The sequence below is a fragment of the Rissa tridactyla genome, chromosome 3, assembly GCF_028500815.1.
Source record: "Rissa tridactyla isolate bRisTri1 chromosome 3, bRisTri1.patW.cur.20221130, whole genome shotgun sequence".
NCBI classification, from domain to species: domain Eukaryota; kingdom Metazoa; phylum Chordata; class Aves; order Charadriiformes; family Laridae; genus Rissa; species Rissa tridactyla.
The window spans coordinates 15,186,679-15,210,172 of record NC_071468.1 but is presented as its reverse complement, the minus strand read 5'-3'; the positions used below and the strand labels follow the sequence as shown (position 1 = coordinate 15,210,172).

The 23,494-nt window shown below is 44.5% G+C and overlaps 1 protein-coding gene across 1 annotated transcript; it reads left to right on the top strand.

Annotated features, from left to right (window-relative positions):
* Positions 1-1,431: 1,431 nt before the first annotated feature.
* Positions 1,432-20,504, top strand: LOC128906780 (calpain-14-like). The gene is made up of 18 exons (XM_054194659.1): positions 1,432-1,454; positions 3,318-3,492; positions 4,122-4,187; positions 4,988-5,073; positions 6,323-6,397; positions 7,050-7,213; positions 7,908-8,071; positions 8,794-8,805; positions 10,788-10,993; positions 11,554-11,590; positions 12,447-12,509; positions 14,165-14,222; positions 15,989-16,053; positions 16,464-16,532; positions 16,645-16,723; positions 17,892-18,008; positions 18,691-18,746; positions 20,180-20,504. The coding sequence occupies exons 1-18, from the start codon at positions 1,432-1,434 to the stop codon at positions 20,204-20,206; spliced, it is 1,542 nt and encodes a 513-aa protein (XP_054050634.1). The 3' UTR covers positions 20,207-20,504.
* Positions 20,505-23,494: the final 2,990 nt, after the last annotated feature.

The following is a 23,494-nucleotide window of genomic DNA, read 5'->3' as shown; positions in this document are numbered from 1 at the left end:
TGACCAAGCACAAATGTGTGCCCAGGCTTGTGTCAGGTTAGCCAGAGCATATGGTAGCACTAGAGTTATACCTGAATCAGAACAATGTCTGCTGGGACAAAGGGACCCTAAGTATTTTGAAAGCTTTGAACAGGCAGAGGGAGTGTTTTCTGTCACATATTCATGAGGTTTTTACATCCCGGACTAGGAACTCACTGTATTTCCCATCTTATGAAATTCAGAAAGTCCTTGACTTCAAGCTAAACCAGCTCATATCACTGACTGGACTCTCTCCCTTTTTTTTCTTTTTGGTTGTGTGCTTCCCAGGCTTTGCACAGAAGTCCAGTATTTTATGCTGCAAACAGAAAGCAACTTGATCTCTGCCAAGGATTGGTGGGTAAGGAAGCTCCTTTGTATAAATATCTAAGTATTCTTATACAAGATACCATTTTGTGTGGAATTTGACTGTATAAAACTTCATATGGAAATAGAAGGCGTGTATATCCTTATCTCTTAACTTGGCATGGTGTGGATGAAGCAATCATTAAGACGGGATAGACTCAGTAGAAAACCTGTCAAGCTTTAAGGTGGGATTTGAGGGGTGAGAGGTGTCTCCAAAAGCTGAAATTGCCACTTTTTGTGTTGCTTCTGTGCATGCTAATACTGCCGTAGGAAATGATCCTGTGCTTTTACTGGTCTGTAATGTTGCTGCTTGACAACTGAACAGAGGCCACAGAAGCAGGAAAATCTGAGGCTTTTGCTATCTTTGTACCTAAGGCTTAGTGTGTGTTCTCTTCTCAGCTTTGCAGTTAGAAAAATATTTTTTATGCCCATGTTACCTAAAGTAAAAGGATATATTATCATCTGCAAAACAAGTAGGGGCAGGACTAAATTAATTTTTAAGTGCTTTAAGCCCTTAAACACAAAGTTTGATAAGTAGTCTTGCATGTGAGATCTATTGGAAATAATGTTTCTCTTCTGAAAAGTTGCTTTTTCAAAGAAAAAGGGAAAAGGTTTTTTTTTTTAATAGTGTGCCTTTACAGAGAACAGAAAAAAACACACACACAATGTCAGTAAAGACCGAGAATGTTTCCATTGAGAGCTATTTCTTGCTAAATTTCTTATTTAACCAAGAATATCCAAATAAAAAGATCATGAGAGAATACTTAGAAACTAATCATGGTTTGGTTAAGTAAAGCACCTGTCTGGATCATCTAATTTTCTGTGTATAATTTGTTATAATTGTAAAGAGATTGGCACAACAGCTCTTCTGCTAGGATCTTGGTGGTGTTCCTGAACTTGGCTGACAACTTTCACTTTTCAGCCAACTGCATGTGTCCATTTGTCTTGGCGCAGAGAACTGCTGGTTCCTGGCGGCCCTGGAAGCCCTGACGTTCCACCAGGACATCCTGGCTGCAGTTGTGCCACAAAACCAGAGCTTTGAGAGGAAATATGCTGGCATTTTCCACTTCCGGGTACATCTGCTCCCCCAGATCAGAAATCCTGTCATGTTTTGTGTCACACCCTTAGATAATTTGTACACAGTTCCCCTTGGCCAGGTCCAAGTGGCCAGAGGGTATCCTGGACTAGAGAGTAGCCCATCACCCCTCCCACAAAGTACTGCAGGCAGTAGATCAACTACAAGCCAGTCTGAGGATATATCTCCTCTTGGCCCTTCTCTCCAGCTGTGCCCTAGCCCTATTTTAATCCAGGCAAAAGTCTTTCTCCATAGCGGCAACAGTCAACAGGACTTGAGCACATCTGCTCCAACCTTCTACCCCTTTGCCCAGCTCTTGGTGCGACTCTGCCACCCCGCAGTTAGGAACTCCTTCCCCGGAAGCCCAGCTGTGCCTAATTTCCCTGCTTAATCCTTTTACACCTGATACATGCTTTGTTTTCTCCTCTGTTTTGACCCTCTGAGTTGGGTCTGTAGGTGAGTCAGCCCATCCCACTGACCCAAAGCAGCCCTCCTCCCAAGGCAGTTCGTCCTGTGCCCACAGCTAAGCTATCTTGCCTTTCCTGTTGTTTCAAGGGGAGGTCCCTTCCAAGGGAAACATCAGCTCATTCCTTTCCTCTGACAGTTCTGGCACTTCGGTGAATGGGTTGACGTGGTGGTTGATGATCGCCTGCCGGTAAACGAGGCCGGGGAGCTGGTCTTTGTTTCCTCAGTCTATAAGAACGTGTTCTGGGGAGCCCTTCTGGAGAAGGCATATGCTAAGTAAGTGACTCATTCCAAGTTATGCAAATAGTCTCTCTAAAATATGTTGGTTGGTGCCTACACAGTTTGTTCTTGTTTATAAATGCATCTCCTAGGCTTTACCACATTTGGAGTGTAGTAAATGGTTCTCATCTTTCTATTATTAGATAATAGCTACTGCAGTGGCAGCTTTTGCTATCAATCCAGGCCCTTGAGTTTAAATCCAAGAGTTTAGGAGTAGGCATGAAAACAGACCTGTCCTAGGGGGTTGTTTCCTGAGTGTTATTGCTGTTTAGAGTGTATTGGCCGGGGTGATGCCTTCTTTGTAAATACTGCAGAGGAGTGGAAGGCCACAGATAGGGATTTTCAAAGGTGAATGATTTCTGATGCCTCCTTTGATGTATTATCAGCTTGAGAAACCTCCAAGGAGTTTCATTTTGGGGGTCTGCTGAAGCATTGTACTTTGTTTTTGCTGAAAGTTCCTGCTCTTGGGTCCCCCAAGGCTGAGGCACTTAACAAGTCACGTGGCATGGTGAGAATGCTGGCTTTTCACCAGGGTGTTTTGTCTAGAGTGGTTTATCAGGACTAAGAAGAAAGCAACGAGGCATAACTGCTGGAGTTTGTTAATATTGAGCTGAAATAATCTCTGCAGAGCAGGGAAAAATCCTAGGTAACATTGAGAGAAAAGTCACAGCAAAGGAAATAAAGTTCAGTTATTTTCTTTTGGTTTTAGCGTTAGAACAAAAAGATCAGAGAAAGCTGCACTGCAATGGTAAAGAAAATCAGATTGGAGATAGTGTGCCTCTCGAGGGACTCTTAGATACAGCACGGTGTCTGGTGATAAATTCAGGCAACATTTGCTAAGGCAGATTTATCAAAGAAGTAGTGATGGGTGTGTTCTCACAACTGTGCAGGAAGGGATGACTGAGCGAAGAGAACCTTTCAGATTATGGCCCATCTTGGAGGCAATTTGCTAGATTCCACTATTCCTAAATGCCAAAGATTCCCCTAAAATTAAACATGAGTTACAGCTTTCCTTTTACTTTTGCAAACTTTTATTGTATGTTTTCATTGGCATGCTGTTCTCAACCTATCCTCTGTGACTATAACCCCAGGAATATATTGATATGTTTTTTGCTAGACTCTATGGCTCCTATGAAGATCTGCAGATTGGGCAAGTTTCAGAAGCCTTGGTGGATTTTACGGGTGGTATTAATATAAGGATCCGGCTTGCAGCAGCTCCTCCTGATCTGTGGGATATCCTGACAAGAGCAACCTACAGCAGATCTCTCATGGGCTGTCAGACACATTTAGGGGTGAGACTTGGAGTGACATCAAGTGGCTTCCACAGCTAAAAGCCTTTCCAGACCTGTTTCCCTCTGCTCAGCTAGTCATTGTGACTCAAAAAGTATCAAAGCTGCCACACATGACTTTCTGTAAAGATTACATTCTTCATGTTAAACTTTTCACATGGAATGATTCCATGCTGCTCTCAGTTCTCTGTTGTTATGTTTAGGAACTGGCTTATCTATCGAAGAACCTCTATTAAAAAAAGGATCTACTGTATTTTCCCATTTTTGTTAAATAGAATAAGATTATAGCTAAGATAGAGAGGTGTGTAGTTCAGAACATGAATTCAAGTCTTGGCTTCCAAGCCTTATGCACTTCAGCTTTTGGGAAAACCTACTATTCTGAAAATCAAAACCTAACCTCCTGGACTTTTAAAAAGTGAAATGATCTCTAGCCAAAGATCCCCAATTTAGGAAGGGACCTTCCCAATCAACCTTCCAATTCCAAGCATACTTTTTTTTTGGTTCAAGCCATTCTATCTTTGAGAGTCATTGCTTATACAGGTACAGGTCTCTGGTATCGATATGAGACTGCCATGTAAGTAGGGCTGGAATAAAAGGATTATTTTCCTTCTGTTTCTCTTCCTTGTATACAGGCAACAAAGGTCCTGAAGAATGGGCTTGTTGCTGGCCATGCCTACACAGTAACTGGTATTAGAAAGGTAAGACTAGCCCTAATGTCCTGTGTCCAGGTTTGTTTGGATGTTAGCAATTTTCATTGCAGTCATAGGTTCAACCCTTAATCAGGGCCACTGCGGTATCTCCTCCTCCAGTGCTCTTCTCTTAGTCTAAGGCTAAAAGAGACTGCATACTTTGTAAAGATTCACTTTCAAGTGTGTCCTTTTTAGTATCGTGACCTTGATGTAAAGGACAATGGTTATAAATCAACGTATCTCTAAGGGTTCATGGGGCTCTGCTGAGACCATCGCGTACAAATGCATCTTAGCTATTAAGTAGGAAAGGACTGGCCTTTGGGCATGCTAGGAGGATGAGCTGGACCCTGTTGGGGTATGTATGCTGCCAACAAAGCCCCTGGTTGGCCTTGCTCCCTCTTCTCCCACCATGGCATCCCAATTCAGGAGGCACTAATCTATGTGGTCACCCCTTGGTTTGCATTGTGCTGTGCCATTGCACTGAGGTAGGAGTTAGCTTTCACAGTAGTACAGTCCTGCCTCCACATAAGCACAAAATGAGCAGATGTTGGAAAGGAAGAGGAATTTATGGTCAAGCCTTCCAATAGGAATCTGTGAGGTTTCTGGTTTCAGTCATAGAACATAAGATAAAGCATCTTAATCTCTTTGTTGCTGGCATTCAGAGTTGCATGTTCATAGATTTTTATCATCATACTTGTTGGAATCTGGGAGAACAAACAATCTTTGTTAACATCTGACATAGTACAGTGATATAAACCAGATGAGAACTGCTGAGACCTTGGTAAGCACAGTGTTACTGTTTTCTGCAGGTGACCTGTCAATATGGGCCAGAAAACTTAGTGAGACTGAGAAATCCGTGGGGAAAAATTGAATGGAAAGGAGACTGGAGTGACAGGTGAGTTTAAAAAAGGGAAGATCTGATCGTAAGTGCGAGGAGAGGTTTCTTGGAGGAAAGATGCTGCCACCTTCAGGCATGAATTAGTGCTGAGAGCAGCATTAAGATAAGTAACGGTTGCTTTCATGGACTCTCTGGTGTCAAAGCAATGACTCCATAGGTTTGTATTTCTCCAGCAGATAGTGCTCACATAGTTGGGCTCACTTCACACATGCAGCTTCAACAAGCTCAATTCTGCTTTTCCATTCACTGAATGCCAGAGGAAACATAATATGAATATCAGTCGCTGACCATGTTGCTGTGATCTGGATGGCACGCAAAGTGACAGATAGCTGTGAGGAGGCTCTAAACAAACAGCATGTTTCAGGGCACACAGCCCTTTATCACAGGAGGGACTGTGCAAAGTCCTCCATGGGCTACAAAGTGTTAGAGTTGGGTGGCTGCAAAGAAGTCCTCCATCCTATCAGTTTGGGAAAATACAATTCGGTAGGAGATCAGAGGAAGCAACTAGTGAGGTAAATGGGCCCTATATTTGCATCTGTCTGAATGTTTTGATTGGAATCCGTGAAAGACAGTGGCTTGCAATCTAGACCACAGGCAACCATAGACTTGTGTCCTATTCCGCTTTGAAGTGGAGCATGTTCCTTCCTTCCAAACTTCATTTCCTTCCATGTACAGACCCTGCTTGCTGAGGCTTGGGGATAGGGAGGAGGGAAGAGCATAGGGAGGTGTTGGGAATGTGAGTGACTTTCACCTTGTCTGCAGAGCAGTAACTTCTCTGATGCATGTCTGTCACATAATGACAACATACCAGCTGTTCCTGTTGAAGAGCATAATGAGCAACATACTGTAGGCCTGCCTTTTAAACGACTCCCAGCTGCCTCTTGTGCTGTCCTAGTCATTCATTCATTATGCCAAACACTCTTCCTATTATGTCTCCTTTGACAGAAAATTAACCAACAAAACAGGTCTAGATTTTCATATTTTAAATACTTGAAGTTGTGTGTGGAAGTGAATGGACTGGCTGATGGAAATGGAGCGTTTCTGGCTTCTGCTGGAGAAAACTGGACCCAGAGTGCCTGTGGAGAGTCTCCCGTGGCTGAAGGCATAGAGAGCCTGTGTTTAGTGGGGGAGAAACGTGGAAATATGTGGGGACAGGGATTTGGTCTCTTTTTATAAAGCAAAGCTATGTACTCTGGCTTGAATTTGAGGCCACATTTGGTTAATCCCCTCGTGTTTTTGTCCTCAGCTCTTACAAATGGGAGCTGCTGAGCCCGAAGGAGAAGATTTTGCTGAGGAAAAAGAAGGAGGATGGAGAATTCTGGTAATGGCACAGTTTCACCTCTCCCCTCTGCCAGTAGCTCTGGGGCTGTCTGGAGATGAAGCAGCACATTGCCACTTAGGTCGAGGTGTATGTGATTTGCTTTATAACAGCTTGTGCTCGCTTTTTTCTCCTCCTCTGCTTGACGATATGAGAAGCAGTAGCAGTGCTGACACAGAAGAGATGCACTGTTCTTCAATGGTAGGAGTAAGGGAGAAGCAGGACACTGCCAGGTCTCCCAGGGCTGCTGGAGACGTGGGCAGCTTTCAGGAGCTTTTGTCCTGCCTTTTGTTTATAAGATAGCTTTGGGAAGCTCTTGCTTGCCTTGTTTGTTCGTGGCTTCTCCGCAGCTTCTGCCACGAGGTGGCAATGTTGTCGCCCGTGTCGTTTCACTGTGGTCCTTTTGGTGGCAATATTATTTTAATCTCTGTGCTGCTATCGTTTGCTGAAATTTTAGTTGTGCGTTTGCTACTGCTAGATGCTGCTGTTGGAGCAAACGCTCTCTTCTTTACTGCCTAATAAAATATGAGCGTTACCATATGTAACACAGAATGGTGCAGCTTCGAAGTTCCCTGCTCCCTTTCCGTTTCTTTTGGTAAGCCATATGGACTAAACTAAACTGCTAACAAGATGTCTCTTGGCACTCTTTTCCCAGGATGTCTCTGCGAGATTTTAAGATTCATTTTGTAGATCTGATGATCTGTAAATTAACTCCAGACCTGATGAGCCAGGAAGATGGGAAGAAGTGGATGTACTCCCTGCAGAGAGGGAGATGGGTTAAAGGAAGTACAGCGAGAGGAAGTCTGGGATTCTGCAATGGTGAGAGATGCTCTTTTGGATCAGTCTGGAGGAACAATGGCCTACTGCCTCCGTTACCAGCACCTTACACCTGTTAACACAAAATTGACAACAGAAATGTGCTCTTTCTGCTTAACCCTTCACACAAACATCAGAAATTAGCAGCTGAAGGACTTTGACTAGCTTCTGCTATCACAGAAGCTGCATCACTTGCAAACATAGGGCAGTGGGCTGGTTATGGCATGAAATGAGCTGCAGGATCTTAGGATCAATTGTCAACACTGAGCTTCTTTGGGGCATTAACCTTGTCTGTTAAAATTTGCATTCTCAGCACCTCCAGGGAGTGGTGTTTTAAGTAAAGTGAATGGGAAATGCAGAGGTTCAGGCCTTCTGGAAGTAGAGCAGGTGGGGTCTGAAGTCGGCTAGCCCATACACTGGAGGTGATAGAGGAGCAGTGATACATTTATAAACAGAATGAGCTCTTAGTTGCAGGTGAGTGGAAAAGTAGTTCCTTGTTCCTGGGCCTTCCTCCTGTCTTACATAATGGTTGCACTGCTAAACTTGTAAACTGCACCCTAGGATCAAATCCGTGTGGGGTCTGGAGGTCCAGACAACCTGTGACCTATTCAGTCCAATGCCAGGCATCATGTGGGAAGCTGGCAGCCAATTTTGTGATTGGAAAATGACATCAAAACGTTTTTCTTGTTTTGCTTAGGCACCTTTTGGATGAACCCTCAGTACTGGCTGAATGTTTTACCAGTTGAAGACAGTAAGAAAAGCCCGGCTTCCTGCAATGTGGTTATATCCCTGATGCAGAAACACAGCAGCAAACACCGGAACCGAGCTCCTCACCTCTTCATTGGATTTTCACTCTACAAGGTGTGAAGAATTGCTTTGCCTTTCTTGCTTTCACCAAATAGGAAAACTTCCAGCCTCTCTAAACTGTAGAGCTTTGCAGACCAAGAGTTTTGCTGTGCAGGGGGTGATTTGGGCTCTTTTCTCCTTGCCTCCCCAGTCTCCTCACGCATCAGAGCTAGGGTCCCTCAGGCCCTGTGCCCCACTTGCTGCCTGTCTGGCATGCTGTGTGAGAAATGGTTCTTGCTTCAGGGCACACTGGGCTTTATTTTGCCCTCTCTAAGAGTATGTGCAAGAGCTGGGAGAGGGTGCCAGGAGTCCCCTTACTTTGGGGCAGGGAGAGCACTACCTTCAGGTTATTTCCAACCATGGTAAAATTGTGCTTGAGTAATGTTCCTAGTATGACGTGGCAGCAGCCCATGTGTGAATACTGCGAGTTCCCCGTGTATCTGGGGGTAAGTGGATATCACTAGAAGGAGTGAGAGTTCCCCCCCTCGGCACCCTAATTCTCTACTTATCTGAGTGCCTTGTAGAGCTATTCTCTTCCCTTGAACAGAGCCACAGCTCTTGCTGCTGTGAGTTTGCCCAATTACAGAGAGATGGCTGTGGGGAAGGGTTTTCAGGTGGAGGGGCTGAGGTTTCTGAAGGCAAAGACATGTAGCTGCTTCCCAGCAATGATATGGCTATGTTGTGTGAGACCCAGAGGTCCATATCTGACAGGTGCTCTGTTTCTTTTCTTCCTGCAGGTGGACCTACAGGTGAGTCCATTGTCACCACTGTTGGCTGTCTGTTGGGGGACCTGGGCTGGTACAGCTGTTATGACAACACTGAAGGTGTTGTGTTTGCTTTTGTTCCTTGGCTGGCAGCTAGTAACAGTGTATTTGAGTTCATTAAGGCAGCACAGTAAGTCACTATTAATACGGAGCTATCTACTGAATCTTCTGAAGAGCAGCTGTATCTGGAGGGCTCAGTGGCTTTAAAAAGGGACGTTAGCTGTGTAGCTTCTGCACTAGGTCTTCAAAGGTGTTAGAAGTGGCATCAGTGTTTACGCAATCAGTACATTGTCCCTGCTGCAGTTGTGGAATGGTGCCCCAGGGCTGTGTCTGAGCTGGACTTGCTGCAGCTCTCGGGAGCCAGGGCCGTGTTTCTGCTGCATCCCAATCTTGGGATGAGGTAGGAGCAGAGCTGGTGTCCCATGCAAGTCTGGGGTCTCCTGGGGTGGTCAGGTGCCTTCCTGGCTGGGGATGCTCTGGAGCTGACGCTACAGGTGTTTTCAGCTTCCTCAGGCCAGCTGTATTTCTAGCATTTTCTTTAGTCAGGAGCCTTTGGGATGTGAGGAACGGCCTTGGAAGTTAAACCCTGATGTAAGTCCCAATTTTGGCCCTGACCTTAGAGGGCTATGTAAAACAGGGAAAGGTTTAGCTCTTTTTTTATCTGTAAAGGGCATATCTTCCACTCTCTTATTACTCAGAACACCTCTTAAATGAGAGTCCCTTTGAATTTGGGCTGGCAAAGAACTAGTTTGGATGTGTGGTCAGGGCAGCGCAATTGAGTTCCCAGTAACTGTGTTTCCAGCACGGAAGGATGCCACTCCTTCCTGACTTAAATATTTTGGGCAGTATCAGGGTTACAAGTAACTTAAAATTCCTGGCAGAGGGGGTCCGAGTGCGCCCCTAGCACAATGCTGTGCTGTACTTGAGAGGGAATGGTGGCAGCCAGGACTTTAATTTCAGGTTTGTAGCAGTTGCCAAGATCAATACAGAGAGATGGCAAGCTGAGAGCATCTAACGTATTGGAACTACAGTCAACAAAGTATTGACTGGAATATAAAAACTTTAAATTTAACATAAGGGGCATGAGGAGTAACCCTGAACCCTTCAGAAGAAAGATTGCTCTATTAGTAAGAAAAATACTGGCAAAGGAAGAGGAATAGCATCTCCACTACGAGGCTGCAGAGTAAAATGGCTAAATGTTTTGAGGAACAGCCAAGATCAGAAGGTGACAGTGGTCTTAGCTAGCAGGATTATTTATTTGGCTTGTGTACTGGGCACTCGGTGGCATTAAAAATGAGTTCAGTGTTGCCTGTATCAACACTTTATCCATCCTCCTATTGCAGAAAAGTGCCTGCAGAGCAAACATCTGTAAGAGCCGAGAGTGCCAGGCAGATCAAGGACACATGCACAGAGTCAGAGCTAGGGATTAGGCTGCTCCTGCAGCATGGGCAGATCACGGGTGCTCTGAAAAATCCTCTGCTGCCAGATCCCTAGTGCAAGGGACAAGCTGGGAACAAAGTGCATGGTACCTATGGGTTAGGAGGGGTTCTGGCTAGTGAAGAGCAGTCTCTAGAGCAGTTCCTGCCTGCAGTCATTTCTGCCAGTGTAGAAATTACTTTTGCAGTAGTTTAGGTTGACAGAAGCCAATTCTTTTCCCAGTCCTTGCTGCTGTTCCTTGCAAGTAGTATTATATTGTTGATAATGTTGCAGGAAGCCCTGTTCTTCGTCATTTTAGTATTGGGCAGGAGTGGTGCATATCCTGGGAGGAGACTGAGTCCTTTAGGCCCTGTTATCTGTAAAAAACCAAAAAAACCCAACCAACCAAACAAAAAAAACCAAACCCAAAAAAACCCACTGAGGTGTGAAGGTAGGCTGTGTATACCATGCTTGTGAATTCTCCACATGCTTTTTGTCCATATGTTCAGCTGGTGCAGAACACATTTCTCTTCTGTTTCTTCTCTTAACAGTACCAGGAAAGAAACAGAAAGCTGCCTCCATCTTTCTTTACTCGACATCAGCCTGTGAACAAGCACCAGGTCTTCCTTGATGAGCGGGAAGTGACTCATGACTTCCACCTGGAGCCTGGTGTCTATGTGATTGTCCCATCCACCCTGGAGCCTCAGCAGGAGTCTGAATTCATCCTGCGTGTCTTCTCCAGGAAACATGTTCTTCGGTGAGATGTCGCTGCCCCTCTGCCAGCACCTCATTCTCTGGGATGGTGGGATGGTCTAGTCTTTCTAGTCGAATGGGGGCAGTGTAAAGACTTCACTCTGCGAAAAGCAGCACAGTCTTTTTTGGAGAGGCTGGCTGTGGGTTTTCTCCCCACCTTAGGGTGCTCAGTGGTTGAAGCACTGCTTTTGGCCTTACCCTTTAAAGAAGTGTTGAGCTGGGTCTACACAAGGGATTCTTGCAGCACACACACATTTGAGACTGTGGAGAACAACAACAGTTTTTAATACCCCATCAGTTTGCCAGGAGGCCCTGCTGGTGATGCTGGGATGGTTGCTTGTGCAGAAATGGTGCTTTGGAGACTTGAAATGCCAGCAGTCCCTGGGGAGCTGTATGGACACAGGGGCTTCCCTGATTGCAGCTGCAACACTGAGAGGAAAAAAACCATATGCTGCAACAGTGGGTTGGGGCCCTTTCTGCTGGTGAGGGATGCCACTTGTGATGACACAAACACACAACTCTGGGATATCTCCTTAATATGGCTGATTTTTTTTACATCTCCAGGGAAATGGGCGGGAACACCAGTTTCACCCTCTCTAAGGTGAGTGAGAATGAGGGGAGTGGGAGATCTGTTGTTCAGTCTTCTGCTCTGGGTGTTGGGTTTGCCCTGTGGAGAGGCTGAGTGAGAGTGTGAGTGCTTGTGTTGGCAGCACTTTTGAAAGGGCAGCTTGGGTTTACAGGCAGAGTTCCTTGGACCATGTGGACAGATGCAGTCAGATGTGGAGGATGGGCAAATTTTTAGATGCCTTTGTTAGTTGCATTTTTGCAAACTTCTTTTAATGGCATCATCTTACTTGTTCTGCTGTCTTTCCTATTCGTGGCTTTTTGGAGACTCCTGGTCCATTCTTGCGCTTTCACGCCTTGAAAGTTTTGAAGACAACACGGGACCTGAGCAGTACTGTTTCCATGCAGCAGTGTGTAGGTTGTTTTCCAAATAGTTGAGCTCAACAGCAGTGCATGCACATCTGTAACTTGTGCCAGGGAGTTTATAGCATAGTCTGTTCCCCTGGCATAAACCGGGCCATTCCTTCTTTCATCTCCTCAATTCTCCTGTATAAAGGAAGGAGGACAGAGACCCTTCTGTCTTTCTTCTTGGCATGGAGTGACCCTTGTCCTTTGTTATTGCACACCTTGGCAGAGGGGAAATGTTTCTTGCCACTGAGTGCTATCTGAGTATTTCTTTCCAAGAAATAGCATTTCTATGAGGTGGGGAGCTATCTTAGCAGTGGGCTGTGTTAGTGATGTAGCATTGATTGCAGTGGTGGGGAGAAGGTGGAAGGGCAGGGGATGAGAATGCAGTTCTGGGAAAGCATCTTTAGTAACTCTGTCTCGAATGGCGGTGTTTTTTTTTTCCTCAAGTTAATGATTTTTATTTTTTATTTTTTAATATCTTAAAGGAAATTGTTGATAGGTATGAAGGCAAGATTTGGGAGGATTTCTTCACAAAGCATTTTGAACAGGTAAGTGTGTGCATAAGCTGCCAGGGTATACTCCTCCACAGCTATTCTGTATCTCTGTGAAAGTAAAAGTATGTGGATGTTCAAGGGAGGTCTGGACATGGAAGCATGGGGAACAGAGAGGGGCCACGTGAGTTTGGGCTGTGTGTACAGTCCTGATTCCATGCAGCAGTTTTGACTGCAAAGCTTAGGAATATGTTAGCGTTGAGACAGGCGTACTTCTCTATGCAACAGAGTGTGAATGTCTGGAACTTAATGCCACAGGACGTTGTGGATGTCACAGTATCAACAGGCTCAAAAGGCATTAGCAAACTGATGGGCAGCAGGTCCATAAACAGATACTAAAGGACTAGGCAGGAATGTACCCTCTAAGATCCTTTTTCCAACAGGTCTGGGTGCCAGGGAAACAGGAGAATGGACTGCAGAAGCTGTCCAGGCTCGTGTCCTCTCCCTAAACATTAATTCCTATTCCTTTATTATTTTATTGGTGGGCTGTGTGGATCCATCTTACCCTTTAGGGTGTTCTTACGCTCATTGGGGAAAGTTGCCTATTAAAGAACACCCCCTGAAATATTGACACTTGTCTTGTACATCCTTCATCACAGTTTGATGGCAGTTAACTTGCTTTGAGAGGCAAAGCAAGTACTAGATGTCCCATCACCTCCTCTTTTTCACTGATTTTCCTAGTGGAATATGATCCTAATTGTGAAAGATTCTTTTTAGTGATCTCTCTGGCCTGATTTGGGATGGAATTGGCCTTCAGGGATCCCACTAACTATGATGAGGGATGGAAGTGTTTCACTTTTCAGAAGAGGTGGCTGTGTTCGTTTAGCAGCATACCCTGTATTTGGCAAATGTATTTTCACAATAACACATTTGCACTTTTGATTGATAGCAATATTTTGATGGAAGCTGTTACTAAAAACAAGTAATGCATTTACTTTTTGCCAGTTGCTTAAGACTTTGATTTTGAGAATGGTGTGGCTTTCAGCTGTGCTAGAAATTACCATGTATTGCGAGATGCTGGTCCTTTGCTGTCAGGAGGTCCAAGTACACACAGAGGCGAGCAGTACTGCCATTTCTCAATGCATTACCCTGGTATGCCTCAATGATCTGAAAACCGGCTTATATTTTTGAGAAGTGATGTTTAAAAAAAAATAAAATTCATCCTCCAAACAAACAAATGTCACAGTTTCTAAAAAAACCTGTAAACTTTAGTATAACAAGGAGGAGGGGAAAGACTCTGCTTTGAAAAGTTTTGGGAGGAAGCATTCCAAAGTTTCCATCTTTTTTTTTTTTTTTTGTAAATGATAAAAGGGAAATATTTGAAGCAGGTCTCTTGACAGTGTGCTTGATGGGACAGATGGCACCAGGGCTGAAAGGTTAACGGTCTGGATCTTCACTCAGTGTAAATCTGCAATACTGCATTGATCTGTGTGGAGCCCTGAGAACTTAGCCCAGAGCAGACTGCAGCTCTTGCAGGCTGAGACTCTTGTCATATTCAAAGGGAGTCTTTTCTATTGATTTTCACACTGGCTGGAGTGGGGCCAGAAAAGCAGAGAATGAAGATGGGACATGCTGGGAAAACAAAAGAGGGTGAAAAGTGATTTAATACTTAAAAAAAAAAAATAATAAAAATACCCTCTTCCTTATCACAGAATCCTGAAATAAATGCTGTTCAGCTCCAGAGGATCCTGAATAATATATCTTGGAGAAGTAAGTGCTGAGAAATAATGTTTCTCTAAAATAAACCCTCTTAGAGAAAAGCCTCAGCTCCTGTACCTGTTTCTTGAATTCTGGGAAGAGAAACTGGCTTGAATCTGACTGAACTGACTGTTCTGATGCCATGTTAGATTTCCAGAGAGAAAGAATTTGCTGGGGTGCAAATCAACATGGTAGAAATTTTATAAGCAAAGTTAATCTAGTTTGAATTTCAACAACTGAAAGAATGAGGGGGAAGAGCAAGCGTAGATACTGTGTGTGGATGCAGACTCTGAGTTTGACCTCCAAACTTGGCTTGACCTCAGCCTTGATTCTGAAACTGTATCTCATTTCACCTTGTGGCACTACCACATTCTTGGCAGTGCCACCACTAGAAGGTGTAGAAAGTTAGCCTGGTCTGTAGGCAGTTATATGGTGGAAGGGGGTCTTGTCTTTACCTTGATGTGCGTGGTTCATGCCTGATATTCCTGTTTACTCTTCCCTATTATGCATGCATAGGGCTGTTCCTTGCTCTGTTTGTTTTTGGGAGACGGGATGGAGATGCAGGTAGCCAGTGTAACTTATGCTTGTGAGAACCAAGTGAGCCCTGAGGTTGTCTCTCTTGTGAGGACTGTGACATCCACTCTCCCAACGGCAGCCCAGAGCACTCCGCAAGCTTGTAATTTGGTCCCTAGTTATAAATAATGTTACCTGGACAGTAGCGAGGTATTGCAGTGGCTGTTTTCTATTAACAACAACAACAACGAAGTTACAGATATAATGATGAAGCCAGTTTTCCTTTCCAGTTTCTTCTCTGGTAACAACCCATGTGCAACACAGAAAATACATCATCCAACCATTATAGGCAGCAAAGAAGATGAATAAAAGACTGATGCGATGCCTTTTCCACTTAGGCTGAATTTGACGTTGCTCCCTTTTCTCACAAAGGTGGACAAGGATAGCTATTCTTTCTTTGTAAAGTGACCCACCAGGCACTGTCTTATCTGTGAGAAGACTGTGTCGAACAGAGAGTCTTTATTTTTCATAAGTGATCAATTTTAAGATGTTAATTTAAAAATGTTCCAGTACTTGATTCATATTTACTAAACAGGGCTATTACAAGATTAAAACATCTTCACTTTCTGCAGAGAAGGGATTGGTGAGTTATGGTTCTGTCCCTTGCTCAGTGAAAGTCTTCAGACAATCTATAATCGTGATTTGCAGTAAGATTAGAGTCTATTTCTGTTACTCTTCATGTACCTTATGTATGAACGAGGAATGCTAAGCTTTGATGCAGCATCATGTTTTCAGTGATGCCTGTACTTTTAATTATATTAACAGAGCTGGCAGTGTATCTGTGAAAGAGAGAGAGAGATGCTTAACACAAGGGTTTCAATTAATCTTCGGTGCTGCTCCCCAAAGCTCCTCAGGTCAAGTGACTTTGCTCAAGGTCATGCAGTAAATTCTGTTTGGGATTACAGCTTTGGATGTCCTTTTCCTTCCATTTTCTCTAATAGCTGGAGATAGTGCACCATATTTCATTTCGTATTACATGCCTGCAGGGAGCTCATATTGGATTTTCTGAGACTAGTAGAATCCATCCTGTTGCCTCATATTTTTATCATCATAAATGATACATCTTCTCAAGTGGGTGTAAATTTTCACAAAGGCTTTGGGGCCTCAGCCCTCTCAAGTGAGGGGGAATTTTGTGAGAGCTGATTTTCCTGAGATGTTCAATGACTCCTCAAAACAACTTTATTTTTTTTTTCCCCCCTCTTCAGATTTCCAGAGTTTTCACCTGAGTTTCAGTCTGGATGACTGCCAGGGTATCTTGGCACTCCTGGATGTATCCTTCTTCACATGAGTGATACTTCTGACTCATAATACTTCACTGGAGCATTATTTCTTAGGGCAGACAGGGTGTTACTGTGATTTCTTTACCACCAGGACATGGCCCTGCTTATTGAACTTCTGACCCTCCATAATAACAATTCAGTTGTGACAGAATGGAATTGGTTTGGGAAAGGGTTGATTCCTGCTGCCTCTGAAATCAGCAGCAAGGTTTCCACTGACTTTAGTGGGGGGAGGATCAAGCCTATAGATAGGCTTGTGGGCTAAGAAATCGTTATCCTTATTATAATTGTGTGAATGTTAGAGTGGCCATGAGATTTTGGTTTGTTTGGGTTTTTTTTTAAATGTAATTAGGTGCTCTCTGACGTTTGATTGAGATGTTTTAACCTTAATTCTCCCATGAAGCTGAATGCCTCTGGCACACTGAGTATCCAGGAATTCAGAGTCCTGTGGAAAAGGCTGCTTTTCTATTTGGTATAACAATAATTTGTGTATCCCCTTGCATTATCTCCCTGCTCGCAATCACTTTGCTGTCATCTCTTGGTCTGGGGGGTTTTGTTTAAAAACTTTTTTCCCCTTCTCCCAGGAAGTTTTCCAGAAAAAAGACACCAGCAGATCAGGGAAACTTGACCTTGTGGAACTGCATGCAGCTGTACAGGAGACAGGTGAGCCCACGGCACATATTGGCAAGTCTCATCCTCCTTCTCAGAAAGGCTGGAAAAAGTCTAGGGCTGGGAAACATTTTGAGAATTGCAGATAGAGCACAGGAGAAGTGGAAAACATCATAAGCTGCATGGTATTAACCATCTTTGCTTCCCTCTTTATCTGGGTAAAAACATCTGAAAGTTATTTTGCTATATGATGGGCTGCTCTTTGCTCCATTGTGGTCTCATGCTGACAGTTCTCTGAAACAGAAGTGTTTGTCTATTTTAGACCCAGTTTTTAAATCCCTTCCTGTTCATTGCTAATTTCATTTTAAAAGACTGTGAGGAGTTGTGTGGGTACATCTGGGAGGCCAGATCTAGCTTCTATTAAATTGCTACTTCTGCTGAAGATGATGGCTCAGGGACTGAACCTGCAAGTGGAGGACTTGCACAGAGGCAACACTGGTGGGAGACTTCATTAATATAGTGTCTGGAGATGGAAGACCGTACATATGGGTCCATATACTGGACCAAGCTCTGTTGCTGTTACTAGGCTTTGAATGGGGGCTGTTGCTCAGTGTTACAACTTCTTTTGCAGGTTTGCAGTTTAAATATCACTCCTCTTTTTAGCGCATGGTTCACCCAGTTCCTCTGAGTCAGTGAAAGCACAGTGAGAAACCCAGGCAGAGCTCTGCTAAAGCCAGCTAAAATCCCAGGCCATGAATGGAAAATACTTTTATTCCTTGCAAATATGCTTGACATTGGGACTGATGCTTTCTGTATGAGCTTTCTCTGGCTTTTTCTTTTTCATCTCCTTTCCTACCCTGTTGCGGAGTATTGCTTTTAAACACAGCTGCTGTTATTACCCTCATATCCCATGAGCAAAGGATGCCCATGTGTGTATTTTATTCCAACGCTGGCAGGAATGTGAGTATAGGGGAACAGATCTGAACCCTTTTAAGTTTCAAGGAGGTATCTCCACGTAGTAGTCTGGTTTGGACTGGCTAATATTTGATAATCTTAAGGGAGGTTTGAAAAACCAAGCTGTTGGGGAAGGGCTGAAGACCACTTTGTTGTGAAAGCTCACAGCTGTGTGTACACCCCATGCACATTCAGCTGTGTACAGCTGGGAGTTGCCATCTCATTCTGATCCCGCCCCCCCCTTTTTTTTTTTTCCCTTTTGATGAAGGCATTTCGCTCAGCAATGAAGTCTGTAATTTGATGGCAATCAGATATGGTGACCCTGACTTGAAGATCAGCTTTGAGAGCTTTGTGTGCTTCATGCTTCGAGTGGAGATCATGGGAGGTGAGGCTGGTGCTACATGGCTGGCCAGGCAAGCTGGGCTGCCCAGCTAAGCCCTTGCCCTTCTGATGCTGCTCCAGCTGGCAGTGGTAAGGTTAAAATTAGAAGGATTGAGTTTCTGAATAGACCAAGAGTCATCAATTTAAAGCAAGGGACAGATATAGAGGAAATCAAGCTTTCTCTCTTTATCTTTCCACCAGTCACTTTCTACAGACATCCAGGTTGTACATATCAGAGTGATTTAGCTCCCTGCAGGTTTGCACCAGCCTTCTGTATGAGGAGGCAGGCAAATTACAGATGGAGACTGCTCATTTTCCAGGAAGAAGGGAGCTTTGGAATATACCTGCAGTAGTGATGATGCAGAGCTCACCAGCTGATACTTAGTCTGTGAGCTTGTGCTGTAGACACTTTGCACATGTCTCAAAACTGTAGTGGGTGAGGTTGGGACAGCCTGCGTTTTGACGTTTCACTGCTGGATGGACAGACAGTAACATGCCTGACTTTATTCTGCTGCTCCCTGTGTCCCAGCCCTCGGGCATCTTCCAGCAACAGAACAGAGAAACTCACATGCACTTCTGAATAGCCTACAAACTCTGCCTTTGAGGTTTTTCCTGGGACAGGGTGTCTTGGCTTGTGTTGATCTCTTGGCTATCAAGTTAATGCTCCTAATTTATTTCTTTCACAGAGGCCTTTCGCAACTTAACACAAGATGGCAAAGGGATATATCTCCGGGAATCTGAGGTAAAGCCTGTTCCCTGACTGACAAATGCAGGCTACTTCATTGCAAGTGACACTGCGTGTTTTGTTCTGTAGCCTTTAAAAAGTCATTTTTACCTGATCACTTACAGAGTAGGTTAGAAACAACAAGGAGCTTCAGGCTTTTAAGTCTTGTGCTTTATTATATTATCTGGGATTTTGATACTGTCCCTCACAGCATCCTTTTGAGCAAGTTGTCCAGCTGTGGGATGAGCGGGTTCACAGTGTGTTGGGTGAAGAACTGGCTGAAGGGCAGAGCTCGGAGGGTTGTAGTGAATGGGGCTACGTCTTGTTGGTGACTGGTCACCAGTGGTGTTCCTCAGGGTTCAATTCTAGGGACAGATGATCTGTTCAATATATTTATCAACTATCAGGATGCAGGAGTTGAATGCACCATTAGCAGGTTTGCTCATGATACCAAACTGGGAGGTGCTGATGACTCTGTGGAGGGACAGGAGGCCTTGCAGAGGGATCTGTATAGATTGGAGCATTGGGCTATGATTAATGGGATGAAATTTAACAAGTTGAAATGCCAGATTCTGCACCGAGGACAGAGTAATGCCAGGCACAAGTATATACTGGGAGAGGAGTGGCTGGAAAGCAGCCCTGCAGAAAGGGATCTGGGGTTGCTGGTTGGCAGCAGACTCAAGAGGAGTCAGCAGTGTGCCCTGGCAGGCAAGAGGGCAAACTGCATCCTGGGGTGCATCAAACACAGCACAACCAGGTGCTCAAAAGTGATGATTATCCTGCTGTATTTAGCGTTGCTGCAGCCTCACCTTGGCTACTGTGTGCAGTTCTGGGGCCCACAACTTAAGAAGGACATAAAGATCCTTGAATATGTCCAGAGGAGGGCGACAAAGCTGGCGAAAGGGATGGAAGGCAAGTTCTGCGAGGAGTGGCTAAGGACTTTGTGCTTGTCTAATTTGGAGAAAAGGAGGCTGAGGGGCAACATCACTTCTCCTCGCAGCTTCCTGAGGAGGGGCAGTGGAGAGGGATGTGGTGATCTCTTCTCCCTGGTATCCAGTGATAGGACGCATGGGAATGGTTCAAAGCTGTGTCAGGGGAGGTTTAGACTGGACACTAGGAGACATTTCTTTATCAAGAGGGTGGTCAAACACTGGAACAGGCTTCCTAGAGAGGTGGTCAATGCCCCAAGCCTGTCAGCGTTTAAGAGGCATTTGAACAATGCCCTTAACAACATGCTTCAACTTTTTGATCATCCCTGAAGTGATCAGGCAGTTGGACTAGATGATCACTGTAGGTCCTTTCCAATTGAAATAGTCTAGTCTAGTCTAGCTTCTGCTCTTTCTGGAGACAGAGTATCTCCAATGCCGCATAGTCCAGTTCAGTTGTGACTATTGCAGAGTGCTGTCAGGGATGGATGATGCATTCGACCTACTCTCCCCATTATTTTACAGTGGATGCTGATGACGTTGTATTCCTGAAGCAATGCTGTAGAAGAGGGGACAACCAGACCTGTACCAGGATGAGGAAAGCTGCCTCATATCAACTTTCTGCGAATGCTCAGCTCTCTGGTCTCAGCCCTGCAATTTGCCTCATATGAAAAATCTTCCCCTCAAGCAGACTTGACCTAATGACCACAGACTTGGTGAATTGAAGTTTTGCTAATTAATGTATTTACTCAGTCCTATTTCACTTCAAGCAACCTTTCTGAGAAGAGACTGCTGGATGCCAACCGCTACGGATGCACAGTGTGACGCCATGGAGCTGGGTCGCTGGGGTCACCTACTTAATGCTAATATTACGCTGTTATTGTTATAGGATGGCATACGTTGTAGTAGTGCCCAGAGGCTCTGCTTGGTGATGGAGCTCTTGAGCCTGGGAAAGAAGCGTCCCCTGCCCTGAGTGGCCTGTCACCTAATAGAAGAAACCCCGGTTCTGCAGCTGCTAGGCCCATGGTAGAGGGCAGGAGTCTGTGTGCTTGTGGGAAAGGAGGAGTAGGGACTCTCTGAATGAACACTCTTCCCCACCTATGACTTGTAAAGGCGATTTGCAAGCACTCAAACCATGTCTTTTGCTTTTATAAGTCAGCATAGCCCTCTTGAAGTGAACCTGTGTTGATTTGACCAAGTGATGAGCTGGGCCTCCTTTTTTTTTTTTTTTTTTTTTTTTTTTTTTTGTTGTGGATGGAGGCTGTAATGTTTGCATATTTGTTTCAGAAAGGCAGTGGGTTTTCTCTGCAGATTGAAAAGTACAGTACAGTGAGAAGTAAATTGATCCCGTATATTCTTTAAGTCACCAGAGATCGGCAGGGAATGATAGAGGAGCAATCTGGTAAAACATTTCTGTATTTGTCAGTTACTTTTTATGAAGCAGGATGAGAGAGAGTGTGTGTGTCCTTTTAAATGACGCAGGCACATGTAAGTTGTAGCTAATGAAATAGTGGAAACTGGGTATGTAGCTGTGAACAGCGTTAGAGAACATCTTACCAGGGGGACTATTCACATCAAACTCTGTGCTGGAGTTACGTGATGCGTCTATCTGTAGGATACTATTTCACTTTCTTACCATTTACTTATTTGGGCTGGAGACTTCCACACTAAGTGCCTGTTACAGGTTGGTGCTTTGATATTTTTGCATTCCTGTGGACAGCACAATTGTGTCTCTTTTCCAGTGCACAGCCTAATCTGGGCACTGAATGAAGATATAATCAAAGACCATATTCTAATGCCTTTGTAGGAAGGAATTATATTAAGCTTGCATAGGCAGCCTTCCCTCTGGCTTTTTGTGACTTCTTAGGTACTTAATCTCATAAATATCCTTTTAGACTGCGTATCAGAATCAGGAATGAGGTGGATTGTGGATAAGAATGTAAACACGAGTAAAAGACTGAGCTCAGGTATGTGCTTACCACTGCATTGAAGCCTGTGCAACACCATGAGCATATTTAGAGAGAAACCCCGTCGCGTATAAATGTTCCCAGTGAGGAGGCATCAAACAGTAAAAACAACAGTGCACTTTATTCCCCAGAACAGTCTGTTTCTAAACAGTATCATTTTCATACTGTTTTTATGAGAAAACTGTTAGAACCAGATAAATAGAGAGCTATGTTTGTACTTGTTTATTACAGATGATATATCTATCATCTACTGTGAGTGGGCCTACTGTGGTGTCACTGGGAGCCACAGGGCTCAGGTCTGCAACGCAGGGCAGGTTCGAGGGAGCGGGTACGTCCAGGGCCCTTGAGCAGCGGCGTCGCAGCGCCGCCGTCCTGCCGGGCTCCCGAAGAGGCTCTGTTGGTAGCTCCCATCACAAAGCACGTGCCCTCTCCCAGCTGTCGTGCCTCTGTTTCCTTTTGTCACTTGTAGCTGAACACGATGGTGCAAACTAAATTAGCCTGATTTAATTTGCACTCAGCTCAGCGGGGGATGTTATAAACACTGATTTACTGTGTGCAGGAGCAGCACTGGAAGAACCGAAAAGGTTGGTTGAGAGAGCGCAGGTCTCGCTTTTTCAGCACGCTCCAAGAAAGATGGTCCCTGGCACCCACAGGGATGGCCAGGGGGGTCTGCGCGAGTGCGGAGTGTTCACAGCAGCACTCTGTTGGACATGATGGGATGGAAATCTGTCAGTCTCAACTGGGCTTGTTGCACAGTGTGTGTAATCAGCTGAACAAGAATCATTTAAGGCTAGGAGTATGCTGGACATAGCTCCGCCACAGCCCCTGTGCAAAACTGTGGTGCAGGACGCCCAGTTTCAAATTGCATTCATTTTAATGTTGTACACATTTTTTGGTTGGGTTTTTTTTTTATATCAGATTTTGTACTTATTTACTTCACACCTCTTTAATGCAGAGCAATGTAATTGCAGGGAGATTATTTTGCTATTGATTACTTGATCCAGGAAAGAAACAGAATTCATCCATGCCGTGAATCACTAAGCGTTTGCAGCAATAAACTTTATTGAGCCATGTGACTTGCTGTTACAGAATTGTAAAGAATGCTTTACTGGAATGATTATACCAAACCGTGTACAATTCAAACTGAATTATCTGGCTCACAATAAAATGTTTTTGGCAAGGGCACCTACTCGGACACTGTGAGGCTTTTATATTGCTAACAGAATAACGTTTTCTGGGCAATTCTGGAGATCTATTACTCCTCATTTACAATGTGCATTGTGGAAAAAATGGTCTAAAAGGCTGCTGAAGGATGCATTCGTTTGTAACCATAGCGTTTATAGAGATGCTGAGCTCTGCAGTGGGTGGTATTGCTCTAGCAGAAATGAAAGAAAAGTGGGGCTGCGGCTTGAGACTAGTATTGCTAATAAAGGTCCTTTTTGGAAAAGGCAGGTGCAAATAGCAAGAATAGCAAATAATAGCTGGAGTGCAAAGAGGAACGGGATGATGAGGTATACTGGAACAGTAAGACTGAGATGAAATTGAAAGGAACTAATCAACCCTTTGCAAACAAAATATTCAGCTAGAGCTTATTGCCGCAAGATACACATGCGCGTAGCTGGAAGTATTTCATGTTTCCTGGATATAGTTGGTGCACGCATTTAGAAGTCGGGGTACAGCAGGTACCTGTCAGCCTTGCTGCGTGCATCCTGCATGGTCAGGGCTTCTGTCCAGATGGCAACAGGACAGGCTCTACTCTCCATCCTAACAGGATTCAGAAAGGGGCTAAGACTTAGAGGAACGACAGGATGGCTGGAGTGGTCGTAGCCTCAGTGAAGAGCTGTGGCAGAGGCCTGACGTCTGGCTTCAGGTA